General features: G+C 51.2%; 1 protein-coding gene across 2 annotated transcripts in view; it reads right to left on the bottom strand.

Moving 5' to 3' along the window:
• The window catches only part of LOC144150808 (ileal sodium/bile acid cotransporter-like), a 288230-nt gene that overhangs the window by 148880 nt on the left and 119021 nt on the right, over positions 1-20329 (bottom strand). The window contains exon 1 of one of the 2 annotated variants that reach the window (XM_077682184.1): positions 17074-17990. The exons of the other annotated variant lie outside the window; for it this stretch is intronic. Within the exon in view, the coding sequence (XP_077538310.1) occupies positions 17074-17235 (162 nt within the window). The 5' untranslated portion in view covers positions 17236-17990. Of the gene's footprint in view, positions 1-17073; positions 17991-20329 lie in introns of those variants that run through there. 2 annotated transcript variants of the gene reach the window in all.

The following is a 20329-nucleotide window of genomic DNA, read 5'->3' on the forward strand; positions in this document are numbered from 1 at the left end:
TCTGTTTGTTTGTTCAGTATGACTTTGCCGCTGCATACGAAATTTGTAGCTTCACTTACAACCTCGGCGTGTGTTATTGCAACCCAGCGCTTGCGTGTCTGTGCAAAGAGCGCATGAAATTTTTAGATATAGGGAATTCATCGTGCTAACGAACATTAACACAGCGACAGAGCTACAGAAGAGACGTCTGTTTCGTCTCTTGTGTAGCTTTGTCTCTGTTCGCTAGTAGGATGAATTCCATACTTAGCAACCAACTTTCCCAACTTTCCGCGTTAGTTTTTTAGATCCTTCATATGTCAGGGGTCTACTCCCACTTTCGACGGCCCGTGTTCTGGGCTATCGCACTTCACTGGCTTTCTTTGTTCCAGCGCGGAAGGCTTTCCTCAGTTATGTGGGCGACTGTTTCTGCATTATCCGTAAGGGAGTGCTACCGAAGTTTACGGCACACCTCAACGTCACGAATGCGGCCATACAGCTTACCGTACAAAAGTTTAATGAACGACTGCCGTTTTTAGACATCCGCCTCAAACGTGCAAGGTAGGACCTTAGATTTAACATATGTATAAAAAGTTGCAGTGACATCTACGCTTAGGTCTTAAGATGTGCGACGCGATAGCGTTACCTCCACGACGAAAGAGCGTTTTGGAGCGGAGTTGCTGCGTTTACGATTCCTGCTTTCCAAGCAATCAAGGTCAGCTATGGGAGCAAGACTAGTCTCAAAAGTTGTAAATCGCCGTGGTACATGAAAGACAGACGTCACCTACACTTGTGTGGCTTAAGGGCCAACTGCACTCAAAATTTCGACCTCTTGAAAACCCTATTTTCGTATAGTCTGCTTGAAAAGAAGGCAACACGCAAAATACAACAGCTGAAATACGCGCGTGGACGCCGCAAGCGGCCAGCAAAAAGCAGCGATTTTGAAACCGAAACCTAGGAGAGCGCGGCCATTGTAGTGACGTTGCAGCCGTCCAGCGAGCGGCCGGACGGTCACCAGCTCGGGGGAATGTCTGCGCGCAAGCTCTACGCGCGCACCGGCAGCACATGGGTGAAGCGCGCGCAGCAGAGCTCGACCGGTTCTCCAGCTGCGTGGCTGTCCAGAGGAAGAAGCCCCCGTCGGGTGGAACGTCACAGGCGCGTCATAGCTGTTTACGCGATCCCCCGGTAGGTGCAGCGTGGTCTGCGGCGGAGCTTTTTTAAACGCTTCTGACTGATTAACGAGGCGTGTTACGGCGCTACCACTTGTGTCCCAGCTGATTTGAGGGTACTTTCTACGCATTAAAAATAAATTTGGTTCACGTGAAATTTGAGTGCAGTTGGCCTTTAAAGGAGTAGTAACACGAAATTTCAAAGCTGAGATAACTATGTAAAATGCTTCCTTTTTATCAGGATATATCTCCCAGCAAGTTTCAACAGTAGCCGTTCAGTATAACATATTTTAAATCCTTTTTAATCTCTGCCCCCACGAGAAAGCCCAGAGCGGGCCAGCATGACATCATCTGCTACTTGCCCCAAACTGCCGACGTCGGGGCTTCCATGCCGTAGCCGACGCGCTGGCTGTGGTTGGCGCGCGCTGCTACACAGTGTGTACACGTCATTGTTTTGGGACTGACGTCATGCTGCCCGGGCGCACGGGGATGCATGGCGAAGACCTCGGCCGGTCTGGGCGAGCGCGTGCGCTCGCTCGCGCGCGCGTCCAGACCGGCAGCGGTGCGACAAGAATGGTGACGTCAGGTGCTACCTCCTGTCATGGCGGCCGCTCGGCGTTAGTTTTGTCGAAACCGAAACTGACACGAATCAACGACGCAGTAAATGATTATTTACGCTGCGATCGACCGTATAATGCGCCATTATATGATTGGTGGGCTAATAGGTACCCATAGTAGCGAGAAAAAAAAACGTAACACGAAAATTTAGTGTCAGTACTCCTTTAAGATGTGGGCGTGAAAGGTGATGGCTGCTTGGTGTTGATCAAATTCAGCGAAAAGGCGACACTGTCTCAGGTTGAAAGTGCTTATTCCTTCACGTCATGGCAGATATGAACATTTTTTTATTTTGCTTAGAGAAAGATATAAAGGATACCTTTGTTCAGTAAGAAATAGTGGGAGTGTGTGCAGAGGGTTACCCGAAGTCCAGAGCCCTGAATGCAGGAGCTCGTTCCCTGACCTCTCACTCTGCACATGCTGAACTTGAGGTGACGAGCTGGTCTAGGCTGCCTCCTGGTCTAGGTCTAGGTCTAGGTCTAGGTCTAGGCTGGTCTACGCTGGTCTAGGCTGGTCTAGGCTAGACCTAGAGCTGGTCTAGGCTGTTTTATGTCTCAGCTCTTCTCTCCTGAGCATACTCTTGGAAATGGCTGGGTTGCGTGGAAGATGGTGCATGTTTTCCGAATTTACTAGCACAGTTTTCAGTTCACGTCGCATGTTTCCTACCAAGCATCTCCCCCATATGGATCTGTAAATACATAGATTGGTGTGTATTCTGCGCAGAGTTTTCGATTCTTCATCCTTGCAGCCCCTTGTGGCACACGAAGGATCGTGTTCCCTGCATAGAAAGAGGAGACGCTCTCCGTATTTTTTGAGGAGGGAAGTGTGGCAGTCGTGGTCGCAAGGAGCATGGTATGTGCAAAAGGGTGAACTGAAGGACTTGTTGGTACATCATATCGTTTGAAAACAGCGCGGAAGACGGGACGGAGCAAGTAATAGACCAGCGCTTGTGTCGCATATTACTTGCTCAGTCCCGTCTTCCGCACTGTTTTCAAACGACATGGTATGTGAGTTCACGTGCTTCTTGGACAGCAACCTCGATCCCACCCACACCCTCGCATCCGGGTGTCCATGAAATTTGAACTTCTTTCATCGCAGATGAGAGAATCTTTCCGGAACGTTAAGATAATATGTTTGTAATGATGTTTGAAATGCTGTAATGACAGTCGCTATTGATATTTGGGCTTCTATTTCATAGTTTTGCTCGTTGGATTGCAAAATGGGTGGCCCCAATCTCCGCTTCTTCCGTTCCTGTGTGTGGTGTAGGGTCATGCAGTCAGAAGACTGCCAGGGCAGTTCACTGCGGCGAGTATTGCCTGAATACTTTCGTAGGTTCTAGTGTCGGGGTATACTGTGTTTGCACGGTTTCAGGACTTTCAACGAAGGAATTTGATCATGGCTTCTCGCCTGTCCTTGTTTAGGTTTGGATCCAATGATTTCGGTAGGGAACAGTTTTTACGAGGACTCGCTTGATCGCTGGCATGTCCATCACGGCATACAGGGAGAAAGGGGAAAGGGGGGCGGGGCTGTCTTGCATACGACAGTCCGTTCCTACTTTTTTTTTTTTCACAGTCGCTTCCATGGCGCGACGAGAATGGCTTTCCTAATGTCTACAAAGGTGTTATACAGACCCGATTTCAGGACCTTTTGGGCGACCATGAAAATTGGGAGGTTGAGGCTGCCTTATATATATGCTGTCCTGATGAAGACGTTTATTTGGTTTTCTCCGGTGAGGGTGAGCTTGTTGTACGGCAGGTTGTACGATATCGTGCTCATAATCAGTGCCTGCATAAGTGTTATCGTTGCTTCTTTGACTCTTGCTGTGCCCCTGCGTATGCGTTTTACATTATGGCCTAATTTGTTAAAGATTTTCTGATTTTGGCAATTGTGAGAACGGCTCTGACGCTTCTCAGTAGGGCTAGCTATGCCGATGATTCTTGCGCTTTTGTTCTCTGGGACGACACTCATAAATATTTTGGAGGATTATTTTTGTCTTCGTCGCGTGGTGCCATCACTCCTTTGCCCCACACACCTTGCACCGATGACAGAGCCGCAGAAAATTCGAAAAGTAAATTACAATTAGTTTGATCAGCGTTATGCACTGGGATTTATTACTATAGGAGGCATATTAGTTTGTTTCTGCTCATAATCTAGACCTTCCTTGGATTTTGAGGCACTGCCGATAATCTTCCCAGTTTTTGTTGTGTGACACAGTGTTGGTGCCGGCCTTAGTTACGATCGGAGAGTCGCTTTGGTGCGATGGCGTCAGTTGTGCGGGCATGGCTAGAGGTGGTCTGCCGAGCATTGTACCAACGACCGAGCGTAGAATGAACTCCACTGCGCAGGCGCGGCGCCTGCTGTATTCGCGTATCTTTTTTTTCGCCTCGGCCGTACTCTCATTGTCCTTCTTTCAACATTTCAGTTGGTGCTGCGCGTATTCTAGATTCGGGCGAGCCTTCGTACCGCCTGCTTCAGTAGTAGCTTCCGGTTGGCAGCGATGACGCACTTCCGCGGACGCTTGATGAGCACCGCTGATAGCGGACGGCTAGGAGGCACAGGAAAATCGAAAAATGAGCATTGAAAAGCAGCCATACGGACCTTAGTCTCCATTTTAAATCTGTTCAACCCGCCTCACGCAAGAGCTCTGTGGTGTGTTCTCTGTTTTGACACAGTTCAGGTGTTTGCACAAGACCAGACGTGGTGATGAACGACGCTAAGAGAATACGCCAAGACCTCTCATGCTGCGGCTACCACCTCTCATCCGTGGAAAGAAAAAAGAAATTCAGGGAAGCTTGCACTCACGCCCAAGACTTATATGGCGAAGCTGTTTTAGGTAATCATTGGCGGACACAATGTTCAGTTTTAGTATCGTTGTAGTGTCGTGGTTGACGTTGGCGGCATGGCATTTCAATGACCTTATGTTGAGCAAGGCCAGAGTGAGCTCATCGTTTCGGCCGTCGTTTTCGTACGCCAACTGTGCAGGCGCGACTTATCGTCTCTAGCGGATGCTTTGCACGCCGAGCCTCTCGAAGCAGAACGGCCTCTTCCTCGGCCGTGCGAACTATTCGTGGCTGGGCCATGTGGAGACAAGGCCCACATCCAGCAGCTTCGACATTCAAGTCGCGGCTCTTCTACGGTACACAGCGCATGCGCACGACGGCACGAGGACGAACGAACGAGGGGCGTACGCCATGACGTGTCTTTGCTGGCCCTCACACAACGTCCAACCCCGCCCAAGGTAGTCACGGCACGGCCGCTCGATGGAAACCTAGTTTCCATCGAGCGGCCGTGGTCACGGACTCCAAGCTTGCTCTGCTGCATTTTGTACGGGGGACCATCTCTTCTGAAGCCCTCCGCATCATCCAGAGTAACCCGCCTCAAAAGATGGTGGAGTTGGTGTGGGCCCCGGCTCACACTGGCCTGCCGGGAAACGAACTTGCCCATGCCATTGCCCGCGATCTCACACTCCGGGCTGGTGTGAGCATCGTCCCCCGACATGGCGCGCGCTCCTCCAAAGAACGCCTCATCACGTTCAACGACATCGTGGAGCACTACCGACTCTCTCGTCGTACTTTATCCCCCGCCCATTCCTCCCTCACACCTCACCAAACCCGCTATTGGCGACTCTTGCAGACAGACTCTTTCCCATGCAGAGCTCGTCTGCACCACATCCACCCCTCATCATTCCCGTCTCCCAACTGTCCCCAATGCGGCCAACGTGCCACTCTGGAGCATTCCATGTGGGCTTGCCCTTACGACCCCTTCCCTCAAATCTCCAGCAGCGAGCTATGGAGAGAGGCGTTGGGTAGCTCTAGCCAGGAGATTCAAGAGGCCCTGGTACGCAGAGCTACCAAAGTCGCGGCTGGCCTCCGCCCAGCCGCCACCAACCCTCAGTAACCATGGTTCAAATAAAAGTTTTCTCTCTCTCTCTCTCTCTCTCTCGTTCCAAGCAAGTGTTGCCGCAATACGGGAAACGCTGGAGTTTTTTTCTTTTGTGCCCAATGTTGGCCAATCTGCCTAAGAAGGTATGCTTAGCTTGACGAACGTGCTCTCGAGACACGAGTGCACGAGCGGTCGGCATTTCTTGGTATTTTTAACTGCGGACACCATACACAAACGATCTGCTCAACAGCTTTGCTGTTAAAAGGGCCTGCACACTGAACCAGTGGTGGCCAGAAGAAACGGGCTGCCGTTCCTTACGTCCCTCGCACAAGAGAGGCTATTAATCATGTCCTGCGCAGCCAAGATAGACGTGCCTACCAAGTGTCGTCAAAATAAGATGCGGCCCCCGCTGACCCACGTAAAAGATAAGCTCCCAGAAGAACGATTCTCCGGCGTAGTATGCGAGACCTCCTGTGCGAGGTGCAATTTCGTATACATAAGCTGAACAGGACGCCTCGAAGAGCGCCTAAGTGACCTCAAATGCCCTCGCCGAATTTGCACAACCGGCGAGCCACGAGACAGGCTGGGGCGCGCATCGGGAGCGCGGAGAGGAATCCGACCGCGGAATCACTCTGCCGATAAACGCCTTCTCTCCTTCCTGCATGCCTGGAAGCCCCTGGAAAGCTCTAGAAGGGTCTTTTACTCCCACCGATTAACGATAACCGGGAAGCAGTCCGGAGGGGCATTGCGGGATTTGCTCGTCGCAGCAGATACTCCTTCCAGTCTCTTCACTGCTTTCGCCGGAATTGTTTTCGAGTGGCTACCCAATGCCTCTATTGATGCAATTGAAAGATAGTCGGCCCATAGCCGGGATCCACCGTGACGCCACTCAAGCGCGCAGACATGCCCAGACCTAGATAAAGGGAAATCTCTTGAGCAATCTTTGAAGTTATCGAATGGGCGTACTGCAGTAATATTTGTCAGGAGTAGATTGTGACACCTTCCTCTGAGTTGATTGATTGATAACACAACGCAGGCGACGAGGCGCGCCGCAGTGGAGGGCTCCGGGTTAATTTTGACCACCTGGGGATCTTTAACGTGCGCCGAAATCTCGTACACATGGGCGTTTTTGCTTTTCGCCTCCATCAGAAAAGCGGCCGCCGCGGCCCCTCCCTCTGAGTTCTGGATGCGGTTGTTACTATGTTCTGAAAGCATTTCCAATTTTAAAAACAAAGTTGGAAAGAGGTTTGTAGAATCTATTTAGACCGCGAAACACTGCCCCGTGCATGCACGGTGCCTACGGTGCCTACGGCACACCAAATTTTTATGTCCTTTGTATTGTTTATCAGAAACAGCACATTAAATACTTCAGCGCGCGATAATTAATTACATAGAACAGCCTGAAAAATCGTCAGTGTCGGTTTCCATCGCTTCCAACCTAAAGGGCGCGAATGACAACTACGCAATGATGTTTTGTGCGGACGTCGAAACACTGCGGTGGCTGGCAGAAGTGTTTCGGCCGCTCCGCCGCTGGAGCTGAGCGGCTGAGCTGACTGAAGGCGTTTAGGCCTATCATCGAGTCGGATATTTGATCACCGCTTTGATTAGAAGTCCTGATGGCGACTTCTATTGCGATTCTAAGCTTTATTATCGGCTCTTTTCACGCACGTGCAATTTTGTTCTTGACAAGAGTGTTTTTATAGGGCGCGGTTATGACTGGAGCTCGGGCTACGTGCATCACTACGTTAGCTCGCCAACGCCTAGTCTCCGCTCGACGGGCCGCGTGTCTGAAGTGACGTCACGAGTTTCTGCCAAACGTCGGGGACACTCGGCTACGTCAGCTTGTTTTTCCTACCACGGAGTAATGTCACGCTGATGTCAATATGCTGCGCGCCACTCCGCGTGCTGTTCCGTCGGCGCAGTAAATGAGATCAAATCAAAGAATGTTCGAAGAGTCGCTGGCCTTTCATATTTCATCCGGGGTATTGTGTTGAGTAAAGTAACGTTGTACTAACATTATACCTCCCACCCCCCAAATTGGTGTCGTACCCTTTTAAAAACAGCTAAAGGTCGCTCCTTCTTTGATTCAACTTATTTGTGAACAAGTTTCCAGTTGCGGGAGCCGAAACTATGTTTTATTCCTTGGTGGGTGCGTTCAAACTTGTTAGAAAAGCGCACGTTCTAAAAAAAAGATTGAAATACAAATAAAAAATTGGCCGCGTAGCTGCTTCCTTGCTGCAAATGTCATCCAAACCCGACTGTCTTCCGCCGCTCTGCCTTGCCCCGTGCACCCTCTGCTCTCACATACTACCCCATCCATTGTTCTCCACCACTCTCTTTAACCCATAATAGCTGCAATTTAAGGTTGTTCAATTCAAATCCATTTTCCCGCCTTCACGCTGCTCGGGCGCCATCTGTTGAGGCCTGTTTTTTCCATTAATATTCCGATAACAGCTCAAAGATACATCTTTTTTTTTATTGTGTACTTTTATCTAGCCTGTCCTTGACACCGTCTTTTACCGCGTTCGTATAAAACCAATTCCACGTCTATGTTTAATTAAAAGAACGCTCCTCCTGTCAGTTATGTACAGTCACGGACAAATGAAACCAAAACACGAAAATATGATCCAGAACACACAAATAGAACGATTTATTTTCATGAAAGTCAAAATAACGCGTAGCTTAGAAAAACAAAACTGGGAAATGTGGCCGCATATATCACTAGTGCGCCATTACTGGACCTCTACGGGCTGTATTTCTTTCAATTTTGCCTGTATTGCTTCATATTTTCTTGTTAGCATTTCATTTCTCCATGACTGTAGTACTTGTGTTTTGCATTAAAAGTGCCTTTTCTCTTCTTGCTGTAAAATGTTGATATGCACCATGCACGCGACCATTTTCAGTGCTTTGGAACGGTTTTGTCCCTGTGTACTTCTGGTTCAAGCATTCTTTGTCCCGCGGCTGAATCGAGTGACAGACACACATGCCAAAATTTTCGTGATTACGTGGCCCAGGCAAGTCTGCTGTTTTTAAAAGGGCTGCTTACCCAAATCAACGAGAAACTGAGTGCGGTAGACGCCAGCTTCGAAGCCCGCGAAGGCCAAGCGCGGACGCTGTCGATCAAACACGAACGGCTAGCGACCAAAGTAACAACCATTACCGTAAGGAACCGCTTCGCGTCCCTGAAGAAAGAGCGGGCGGAAAAAATCAAGGAATCGATCGCGTATAGGCGCGGCCACATAGACATCCGTAGAAACATCCGTAGAAGATGAAGCAAAAACCGAATAAGAAAAAGAAGACCAGCGGAGGGGACGCTCAGTCATTTATCAATGGAACTGCCGGGGGATCCGCAAGAAGGAGGCGGCACTGCTACTCCACATTGACGGGCTCGAACACAAGCCTGATGTAATAGCACTACAATAAACGAACACCAAGCCCAGACTCCCGGGATACGTGACGTACACGGACCCGACGGAGGAAGGGACGTGGCGGCTACTCAATACGTCACGGCGCAGGGCGGATGCGAGCACACGCTCGTCGAGATTCACGCAAGAACACCTGGCAACACGGGAAATCTATACGCCATGAACGCGTACTGCCGCCCGTCACAGAGGCAGTACGAATTTGATCGAGTGGTGATCCAAACGAAAACGTTGGCGTGGAGCAAGCCGCTCCTGATCCTCGGCGACTTCAACGCCCCTCACACAACGTGGGGATATAAGTACCAATCGAAGAGGGGCAAAGCTCTAGCCAACACCATGGAGGACCATGAGATGGTCCTGTTAAACGAGCCGGACGTGGCCACCAGAAGGGGCAACAGTGCCAATAGGGACACAACTCCGGATCTGTCGTGGCTATCGGGGGCACTGAACGTGACCTGGAGAAACGAAGACGTAGACCTGGGCTCCGACCACAGCGTGATCGGCATTACCATCAAGGGACCCCAATACCGCGCCGTGCTGGGGACGGCACACGTAACGGACTGGGACAAGATGCGGAAATACATGCAAGAAATAGAAGAGGCTTCGGAGGATGATGAGGAAGCCGACAGAAAGCAAACGTACGCCGAATGGGCGAGGGATCAGAAAAAGTCCCTCGAGAAGTTCACGCAAGAAATAAAGACGACGGCGCAGACACCTTTCGTGGACGCCAGGCTGGCTCACATGTGGGCGGCCCGGCACTCGCTAACGTGGAGGTGGAAGCGCCAACGTCACAAGAAGAAGCTGGTCAAACGTATCGCGGTCCTCAACAAACAGATCGTCGAGTACGCGACCGAGCTATGCCGAGAGAACTGGCTGAGCACTTGCGACGGCTTGCAGGGCAAGCTATCGGCACGGAAGACGTGGTGCCTACTCAGGCACCTAATCGACCCGCTGAGCAGCAAGAACGCAACCAACTGCAACCTCACCAAGGTCCTCAACACGTACAAGGGGGACGGCCGCAGGCTACTGGAAGACCTGAAGGCAAAATACCTCAAGACCGAGCGGGGCCAGTACCCGACGGCCGAGAGGTACGGAGGCCCCGAAAACGAAGAGCTGGACAGATCGTTCACCATGACGGGACTCTGGTCGGTCATTGACGAAAGCAACAGAAAGAGCGCCCCCGGCAGGGACGCAATCACGTACAAGTTGCTCGGAAACATGAGCGAAGTGGCGGCCCGCGGCCTCCTGGGGCACACCAACGAAACCTGGCAGAGCTCGCGGCTGCCGAAAGAATGGAAAGAGGCCGAGGTTCGATTCATCCCGAAACCCGGCAAAGCGCTGACGATCGACAACACGCGGCCCATCTCCCTCACGTCGTTCGTGGTCAGGGTGATGGAACGTATGGTGCTTCGCAGACTTGAAAAACACTTGGAATAAACAAACCAAATGCCCGAGACCATGTATGGGTTCAGACAACACCTGGGCACCCAGGACGTCCTGATCCAACTGCAAGAACTCATCGTCAAGAAGGCGACGGGGAACGCGCCGCGGGAGATACTTGCCCTAGACCTAAAGGGGGCCTTCGACAACGTGTCTCACGTAAGCGTGCTCCAAAATCTAAACAAGACGAGATGCGGTCGGAAGACCTTCGGCTACATCAAGGGCTTCTTAACGAGAAGAACAGAGACCACTAAGGCAGTAAGTTGGGCGAGTGGGTTACTAACTAAGGAAATCATCGTACTAGCGAACACTAAACAGAGACAAAGGTAAAAGAGGCGACTAAACACACGCATGAAACACACGCGACGAAACACACAGAGACCATCAAAATAGGGGAAGAGAATTCGGAACCTGTCGAGTTCGGCGACAGAGGCACCCCTCAGGGGTCGGTCTTGTCGCCCCTACTCTTCAATCTGGCCCTCCTGCTCCTGCTCAATCTACTCAAGCAAATCGAAGGCGTGGACCTTGCGATCTACGCCGACGATATTACGGCGTGAACGAACCGAGCCGGGTCCGATGCCTTGGTGTAGGAATCCTTGCAGAGGGTGGCAACGACCATACACGAATATGCAAAGACCTGCGGGCTGAGCTGCGCTCCCCAGAAATCGGAGCTGCTCATGGTTCAGCCGGGAAGACCCAAGAAGGAACTGCCGCCGAACGTGACCATCACCATCGACGGCACGGCTATCAAACTGACGCAACAGATCAGAATCCTGGGTCTGCTGCTGCAAAGTGACGGACGAGCGTACGCGGCCGTCACGAACATCAAGAACACCTCAGAACAGATATTAAGCATGATCCGAAGAGTCTCTAACCGTAACAGAGGCCTAAAGGAAGACCACGCAATGCGCCTAGTGCGGGCGTTCGTCGTGTCGAGGGTGACCTACTCTGCCCCGTACCTTAAGCTAACGAAGGCAACAAAATCGACAGCTGGGCTATTTGGTATCCGTCCATCCTAAACAGCTGTGTAGTGATGACGTGTAGAGACACGTGTGGTGTATGATTGTATATATGTGTGTTTTCTTCGGAATAAAGATTTAGTTGAGAGTTAGCGCCGTCTTGTGTCCCCTCTACCTCGTCGTCGTGTTGTCAAGCGCTTTTTAGGATGAACGAAGGCAAACAGAGACGCCCTGAACACGATGCTGCGTAAAGCAACCAAGCAGGCAATGGGCATGCCTATCTACTCGTCCACGCAGAAACTGCGAGACATGGGCGCCCACAACACGGTGGAGAAGCTGATCGAGGCTCACCTGTCCAACCAAAGGGTACGGCTAAGCCAAACGGAGCACGGCGGGGTCGTCCCACGGAAAGTAGGATGGCAGATAGAACCACTGCCAACCAAGGCGGCCCTCCCGAGCAGTGGAAAGAGGCCATTCAAACCAAGCCACTCCCCAGGAACATGCAACCGGGGAAGGACGAAGGGAGGCGGACCGCGCGAGCCAAGGCCCTGGCCCGACAGCTGGAGGAGAACCCTAGGGTACTCTAGGCGGACGCCTCGCTCAGAAAACACGACGACCGAGCAACGGCGGTAGCCACGTCCGTCGACAAGCTGATCGTCAGCGCGTCGCTGAGGACGACAGACCCAGCCGTTGCCGAAGAAGCAGCCGTGGCCCTCGCACTCGTGCAACCGAGCGTGGACACCGTGGTCACAGATTCGAAGTCAGCCTACGGAAGCTTCCGAAGGGGAGTGATCGCTCCCGCGGCGCGAGCCATTCTCTCCAAGCACAAGCCTCCGTGACGAGCCATCGAGCTCGTGTGGGTCCCGGCTCACTCGAAGGTGGAAGGCAACGCGCTCGCCGACCACCACGCCCGAGAACTGTCCATCCGGGCTGAGGACGAGCCGGCTGAGCTACCGTATCCCGTGACGAGCTTTAAAGACATTACTCAGCTGCACAGAAACGCGAGGCGCAAACTTCCCGAACAGCACCCGCAGCTAACCAGGCAACAGCAAACGATCCTGCGGCGCACGCAGGCGGGATCGCTAGCGCATCCCTTTCTGTTACACCGAATGTACCCGGCGTAGCACGACACACTCTGCCCTTTCTGCAAAACGGAAAGAGGCCCTCTGGCACACATCATAGTCGAGTGCAAAGACCTCAAGAACCCCCCACCTCCCCTTCCCACCAACACCCCCAATCCCTAACCCCCCGAGCGATGGGAGACCTTGTTGTCCAGCCCCGCCCTGCCGACTCAGCTCGCCCTGACGGCCAGGGGCCAGAAGTTGCTGGAGACATATGGGTCCCGTGAATAGGAAACCACCCGTCTGGTGCCTGCGCAACCATCGGATTTTCGAGCTCAATAAAGTTGATTCTCTCTGTCTGCTTACCAGATATTACAGCAAATGTATTCTGGGACGCATGGATAGCGAGACAAATTACCCCCGGTGAATTATTTGGGCCAACGTTCGCCTTTCTAACATTGTAAGGATATGCGCATAGAATCCAATTTTCGGTCACCTCGAGGCGCCGCGGCCGAGTGCAATGAAACTAAAATTTACAGGACCCCTTTGGAGACGAAGCTCGTGAGTATATTGTGGCGCCCTAGTTTGCTTTCATTGCATACCCACGTCTTCTTAGCAAGGGGATACTGTAGAAATTTGTTTTATCTTGATATCCTAACCTTAAATGAAAAGAAAACGCACGATGACGCGCTCCGGCGTCAATTGTTAATAAATGGTTTACACGTGAGCGGATGTCGTGCGTGTTTTTTGTTTTTCTCTTTCCGCTTGCCAGGGGACTTGCTACGGTAGCATGTGTTGTCTTACGCACACTCCCCAAGGGCCCTGGCAGCAGCAATCGCTCAGGTTTCTTGAGACCGTGGCCGAAGAAACTGAGGTCACAAATCTAACAAGTGCTTTGGTCTTTCTTTTTTTGTTTTGTTTTTTACAGTGGCGGCTATTCACGAGATGGTTCCCGGAACTTCGCTTCATAGTTGTACGCGCCGCAAATACCTGCTGCGAGAGAAATAAAATTCAGAAATTGTCTATTACTGCGAATCTGAGCCATGCCTCGCTGTTCCCGGAACGGAAATCATGCAGCTGGGCTATGATTTTATAATTAACTTAATTCCCAGCACGACTGTGGGGTTTTATGGAAGATTGTAGGAGGGTCACAGGGAGGGGGGTCGCAAAAAATTATATTTTTAAATTGTCCACCACGGGAAATAGAAGTAGGGCCCCGCTGTTGGAACCGGGAGTGAAGATGGAAACATGCTGCTATGCCATGGTTTCATTGCTAATCGCGGCACAGAAAAGGCCATCTACATCAGCAACCTGTGGCCGCTGTTGCCTGCACCTCCTGTTCCACAGGAAACACGCCCACTGTACACCACGTGCTGTGGGAGTGTCCCGGCCTCCAAACGCTTCATTTAAGGTTCTCCCGCCCGGAGTGCAGCGGCTTGATGGCTGGATAACGCCCATGCAACCCTCCAATTCGCGGCAGACGCTGCTTTCCCCGTGGGAGTTTAGCTCCCTCAGGCGTCGACCGCCGAATGTAGCCTTTTAACCTTTACTCCCCCTCTAACCCCCCCACCATCCTTCATTCTTTAAGGCGATCGATGTGTCCACCCTCTCTAATAAAGTATTGTTATGTTAGTTAGCAAGTTAATGTTTCCAAGTCTATACGGTCGACAAGACTGCAATTTATACTTAGTATAGCTGTCTACGAATTTGCTATCGCATATTGATGCTTTCCCTTTCGGGTAACACTGCGCTTTTTTTTGTACTGAGCCCGAGTATAAGTGCTGCTGCACATGGTTCACTGATTGTGATTTGGGGCGAACCCGGCTTGGCATCACTTCGGTTACTGAAGGAATTATATATATATTCATGACCCATAGATGCAAGTTAAGATGTCTCCATCCCTAATAAATGTTGTAAATTATTGCAAGAGCTTTTTTTCATCAGTTGTTAGAATTGCTTACTGGAAAAAGTAGTAATTTGAGACACAAAACACGCACGCGCATTTGACAAGCCGCTGATAAAAAAAATTACGCCCACCTCCCCTCGCGGGAACCCTGGTGTGACGCAACGCATCTCATGGGGGGTTCCATTGGCGTTTTCCATCGTATTGATTACGCTTATAGCAGGGATTCTCACGGGAAGGGGAGGTGGGCGGACGACCGTCGACTGAGACCGCCGGAGCGCGGCATGCCGCTTTATATTCACAGCGCCCGAAGGAGAGGATAGCGCGGAGAGAGAGAGTACTGCACATGCGCAGCGCGCGCAGCGCCGAGCGCAGCGCCGCCCACCGGAGTGAGAGCGCGCTGCGCCAACCCGCAGCTGTTTGGGAGAGAGTATTCGCTATCGGAGAGAGGAGAGGAGGAGAGGCGCAGCTGTGCGGACAACGCCGGACAGACGCAGGAAGGAAAGAGGGGCGAGCATGAGATACGTTGCATCTAAAACTCTGGCGAAGGGGTGGCTGAAGGATGCAGGTTTGTTGCAGAGTCAAAAAAGCACGCAAAGCAATTTGAAATGGGGTGAACATACAGCAACATGTTCATTCCCCGAGCATAGGCTACCCCTAAAATTAGAAAATGATTGTCAGTGGGCTACGTCCTTCTCTTTAGGAAGATATAATAGGGTTATTCGTGTGTGTGTATTAAAATGTGTTTTGGGTATATGGCGTTCAAAGTTAAAATTAAAAAAAAAAAACGAAGTAAGAACATTACGGAAGACACAACCACCGCTAATGCTTTTATTGTGATTGTCCTGCAATGTCCGTAAGAAATAAATGGATAGTATGAAGTCAAAGCCGGGCACGTCCGCGCCAACAAGCGTTTGGCCACAATAAAATTTGAAGTGAAAAGGTAGAGACAACTCAAACGAAACTTCAAACGATGTAGGTAACAGATCTCTGGTAATGCCACTTTGGGGGTCAGAAACGAAGGTAGAGGCGTCAGCATCGCCGGGAGGCGATGCTGACGCCTCTGCCTTTTCCAGAAAACACCGAACGGGCTCAAGCTCCCCAGCCCCCCCCCCCCCCCCCCCCCCCTTAGCCGGCGCCTACGTGCACGTATACAGGGAGGGGAGGGGGAGTGGTGCCCCCTTTTCATTATATACGTGCCTGTATAATAGCCCTCGGTCAACAGTGAATCCCTTGATTCGAAGGAGAAAACGCGTGGCGTCATGCATCGTGGTGACTGCCAGAGAGGTCCTTTCGAGCCGTCCAGGACCATGACGCCACGCCAGGTGTCGGTTCCCATGCGCCATGCCTAGGTGGTCGCACACATGTTTTTCCCCAAATAGCAGCCTTTCATACCAATTTAACTAATTATCGGCAAATCGTGTAACCAATAAAACGGTTCAAAGGTTAAAGCTGGAAAATGTCCACTGGGAACGCAAACGTCAAGCAATGAGACGGCGCGCCCTAGTACCAGCGTTTCGACAAGGGACTTGTCTTCACCGGGCCTGAAGAACGCCCCTTCCCTTGTCGAAACATTGGCATTGAGCTAAGCCTCCCTGCGGTTCAACGTTGGATCGGAATAGTGACTGGTATATGCACACAGACATGAAGGAGAAGAGCGAGAAACGAGGTCCCGAGTCTCACTGGAAAGCGGAGGCTACTCCCAGCGTTCGCAGCGGCTGGAAAACCTTTTTTCCATTCCTGGTAGAATGGAGAGTTTGGCAAGATTGTCGATGTTCATGGTTACAGAAAACAGCGCGACTTCTTTTTTTGTGTGTGCCTTCCAGTAAAGCGCCAACGTATAGCGGCGAGACCACTAGCGAAACACTTACGAGCGCCACTGCAAGCAGTTTGTACTAGATGCCTGCTTGGCAACTTCGCGCTCGAGTTTACCGCTGACAAATGTCACGACACGTTTTACAACAGGGCTGACAAAATATAGGTGATTCTTTGGCGTCATGAAGAGGGAGCAAGCAGAAATAATTTCACACGGCAAAACGTCGAGGTCATTTTTGTTGCGGATTTCAGGCGTGGAAAATTCGGCAAGAAATTTCGCCCTATCCTGTCGCAATTTCTGGAAGAGGGACCACTTTAGTGCCAATAATTTTTTTCATGGTTTCATCAATCGCTGTAAACGCGCATTTATCTTTCTCTTATACAGGAAACTTGCACCGGAAGCAAAGCGTGACGACATGCTATAACTGCATAAAGCACCTTTCACCAGAGGCGGTTGAAGCGAATTTTCCACTAACAGCAGCAGTGGTTCAGTGGTTAAGGGGTTGTGGTGCTAAGCCCACGGACGCTGCCTGTATCCCGGGCGCGAAAGATGTTTTCCTGGTGGAGGTGAAAATAGAAAACGTCTGGCTCGAGATTTGGGTGTCAAGATTTCAATGTCGAGATTTTGGCGCACGTAAAGATCACCAAATGGTCTAAATTAGTCCGCAGTCCATTACTACGACGCACCTCAAAAACCACGTGTAGTTTTGGCACGTGAAATCTCCAAAATTTTCCATAAAATTATGATCTAGTAAGAGCGAGATGCAACACCTACATAGGGATGGGAGATGTCGTAAACTATGAATGAAAAGTATAGGAGAGGGGACTTACCTCAGTCGCCTTGATGTGGCACCCCATGCCAAACATGATGGATACCAGAATTCCGACGATCATCCAGTCGTGTATTTTTTTGATGAGTGGGTAGGCCGCACCATCCACGTTCGAGCCATTAGTCCAGTTTGTCGAGTCGGAAAAGTTGCTATCTACGCTCATGTTGAACTTCACGCGTGTCTATAAGATTCCTTGCGAAAGGTTGTCGTGCACTTGCTCGGCAACAAATAGTAAACAACGAAGAATGTGGGGCACTGAAACGATCAGAAAAATTTGGCACCTTTTGTTTGGAGCTTCCTTTGAAAAAGCCTGGCGATAGACGCCTGCACTCTCGATACGCTACGCCGGTTCTTCCCTAGGCAACCGCAGGAACTCTTCAGCTTTGGACGCAGCGCGAGCTATGGACGGGATGTTAAGATGTTTGGAATTTAAAAAAAAAATGATAAAAATTTCGGGAGATAAGTAAACGATATGAATAAGCTAACCTCGAACGTCGATTGACGTGTTCCTATCTGGCGATGAGTACGCTGCCGGGAATTGGCTCATAGCGCGAACGTCATATTACCTCCCTCAAAGTAGATGCGAAAAGCGCGGATGAGATGTTGCGGGTGCTCGGAGAAGTCAAACGACAGCGATGCTCGGATTCGGTCGAACAAGAAAACAAGTAGCACCCGGGGGCCGTCAACGCGCTCTTGCGACCGCAGCACATCCGTAAACGAAACCGAAGCGTTGGTCACGGAATGAGAACGGAACGTTGGACGCGAGCGCTAAGAGAGCACGGGAGCCGAAGTAGCGAGCTTTGGTAGCGAGTGCGTCGGGTGTGCCGAGAGAGCGCGCGCACGCGACGGTGCTGCGAGGCCGAGTGTCCCGCGTGTATCAGGAGGCCAACAGCGCGGGCAAGCGTGACAAGGAGAGGAGCGCACCTCGGGGAAAGCGGAAAAGAGCCGCGCTGGTGTGCGGGGACGCCTCGTTTCTCTCCCAATCGGCGGGAATTACGTCACCGCGAGGACGCCGCCGCGCGTTCGGGTAATGGCCCTGTGCCGCCGCTCGGACTCTCGCCGTCTAGCAGGGCGCCAAGGTCAGTTCGGAGGCCGCGGAAAGTGAAAGGAGCCCTTGCTCCTCCCGTTCCTCGGCATCATACCTCTCCCACGGGTCGAAGGGGGTCGCGGCTACGACGACGCAAGCGCATCGGTATTTTAAGTCGCCTAGCGAAGCATCATAGCTAACGTAAATCCGCTCAATTTCCCGAAATCGTGTGGGCGAACGCCAGGCACCAACTGACCATTTATACACCCGAAATGTGATGCACGGGTGCTTATCAACGCGCGAAAAACGCGGGAAAAGTAAGGAAAGCAGGATGTCTCTGTTTATGCGTCCAAGCAGAATCCGTCTCAGAGTGGTAATGAAGCCGTGCGTGACCATTTGTCACCTTAAATGATAATACAGGCAGGCTTCCGGTTAGCAAACAGTGCACCGGCGACAATGGTCGGCCAACCAGCACCTACACCGGCTATAAAGCCTGCACTGACGCACGGTTCTCCCGCAAACGATGATGAATGCAGAGACCAGTTGCGCCACGTAGCACTTTTCGCAGGACTGAGGTATTGAGCACACACTGCACTGTCCTACAGACAACAAATTGCGTAGCGTGTTCTTTAAGCACACGACGTCCTCCGTTTTCCGCCATTAACAATAGGGCACATTCGAGCAAGCTTGCCTGGAGCCGATGAGAGCATGGGGACGCCAAATTTGCCGCCACATTACTCATATAGTGCACAGAACTACAGAACTAGAGCACGCCAGGTGCGGCAAAAGGCATCTTTCTGAGTCAGGGCGCCAACAAGCGGGATGCGGGCGCTATAATACAGTGTAGTTATATGTACAGAAATAAAAAAGAACAGTCGACTATTGGCCACACAAATAATACGCTTGTCATTTTCAAAGTTCTCTTCGTCAAAATTCTCCGGAAACACTTAGTTAAGCAGGACCAGGGGAAGCGGAGATTAAAAAAAAAAGAAGATAAAGCTGGGTTGTTCCTCTTTAGAGTGGCATCGGTAAAAACACCAAATGTGTGAACGGTGTATTCACACGCACGCCCTCCTCCTCAATCCGTTGGTCTGCTCGTTGAGGTCGTGGTATTGTCCCTGTTGAAGAGGGAGGGATCATGATCTTCTCCACATTCCACTCATGAGGAGGCGGAAAGGGGGCACGATTGCGCTGCTCGAAAGGTGCGTTCGCGTGACATGCTACTTCACTCATGGTTGTTTGGTTAAACGTTTTTATAGAGCTTTCAGGGCTTCCAGTCGATCTGTTGTCGTTCAACCTCAGATCTTCTGAGGCCCGGGGAGGTGAGAGGGGGATGGGGTCTAGTTGCGAGTGCTAGGCTCCCAGATCCTGAAGCAGGCTCGGAGTTGGGGATCTGATAGCAACCAGGCTATTAGGGTGAGGAACACTCGGCGGACTCACTGTTCAAAGGTCACACTTTTACAGTTGAGCGGGCGGTGGACCCAAGTGTCGCCGCAGGCCTCCCTCGTGTAGTAGGCACCCATCCGGCACTGCGAAGCGTGATTGTTCTTCCGTCCATGTTTGGGAGGAGCAAGATGAACCCTAGTGAGGAGGAGGTCGTCACAATAACGATGCGTTGGGACGTACGTACACGTAGGAATGTATGAAGGAAGCCTTCATTGCGGATAGAGGCGATTAATTCTCGGTCGCTGTTGGAAGAAAGGAATGTGCGGATTTCAAGGGGGAAGAAGAACTTATCCTTGGACAGGCATACATGATACCTGAGAAGAAAAAAAAGAAATTCGCCGCGCATCTGCTCGCGACGCTGCAAATGTCGTCGAAAGGCGATAGTCATGGGCGATAGTCGTCTGCCGCCCCCGCCCCGTAACTGCCTCTCTTCTCTCTCTCCCGCCCACCTGTCACGCTCTTCCCCCTCCCGTCTCGCTCCTTCCACGATAAACACCGTGATGGTTTGCTCAATCTATTCAATTTCTCCGTGTTCGTATTGCTCGAACACCATCCATTGGAAACTTTTGAAATGCCTCCTCGAGGTCTAGGCTCGAGCGTGAGGACTTTTCGTATTTTTGTTAAAACATCCCCTTCAACGCGTTTTTTATTTGATATCGCAAAAATTAGCCCACAATTCTTTTTAATTAGACGAACTCTGCTAGCACCAGTTATGTATTAATGTTTTTCCCGAGGAATGCCGATGTCGCGAAATTCGGGTCCCTCAATGGCTGTCTTTTTTTTT

The sequence above is a fragment of the Haemaphysalis longicornis genome, unplaced genomic scaffold (assembly GCF_048455015.1).
Source record: "Haemaphysalis longicornis isolate Haplotype H1 unplaced genomic scaffold, Haemaphysalis longicornis Haplotype H1 scaffold_1, whole genome shotgun sequence".
In the NCBI taxonomy this organism is placed as follows: domain Eukaryota; kingdom Metazoa; phylum Arthropoda; class Arachnida; order Ixodida; family Ixodidae; genus Haemaphysalis; species Haemaphysalis longicornis.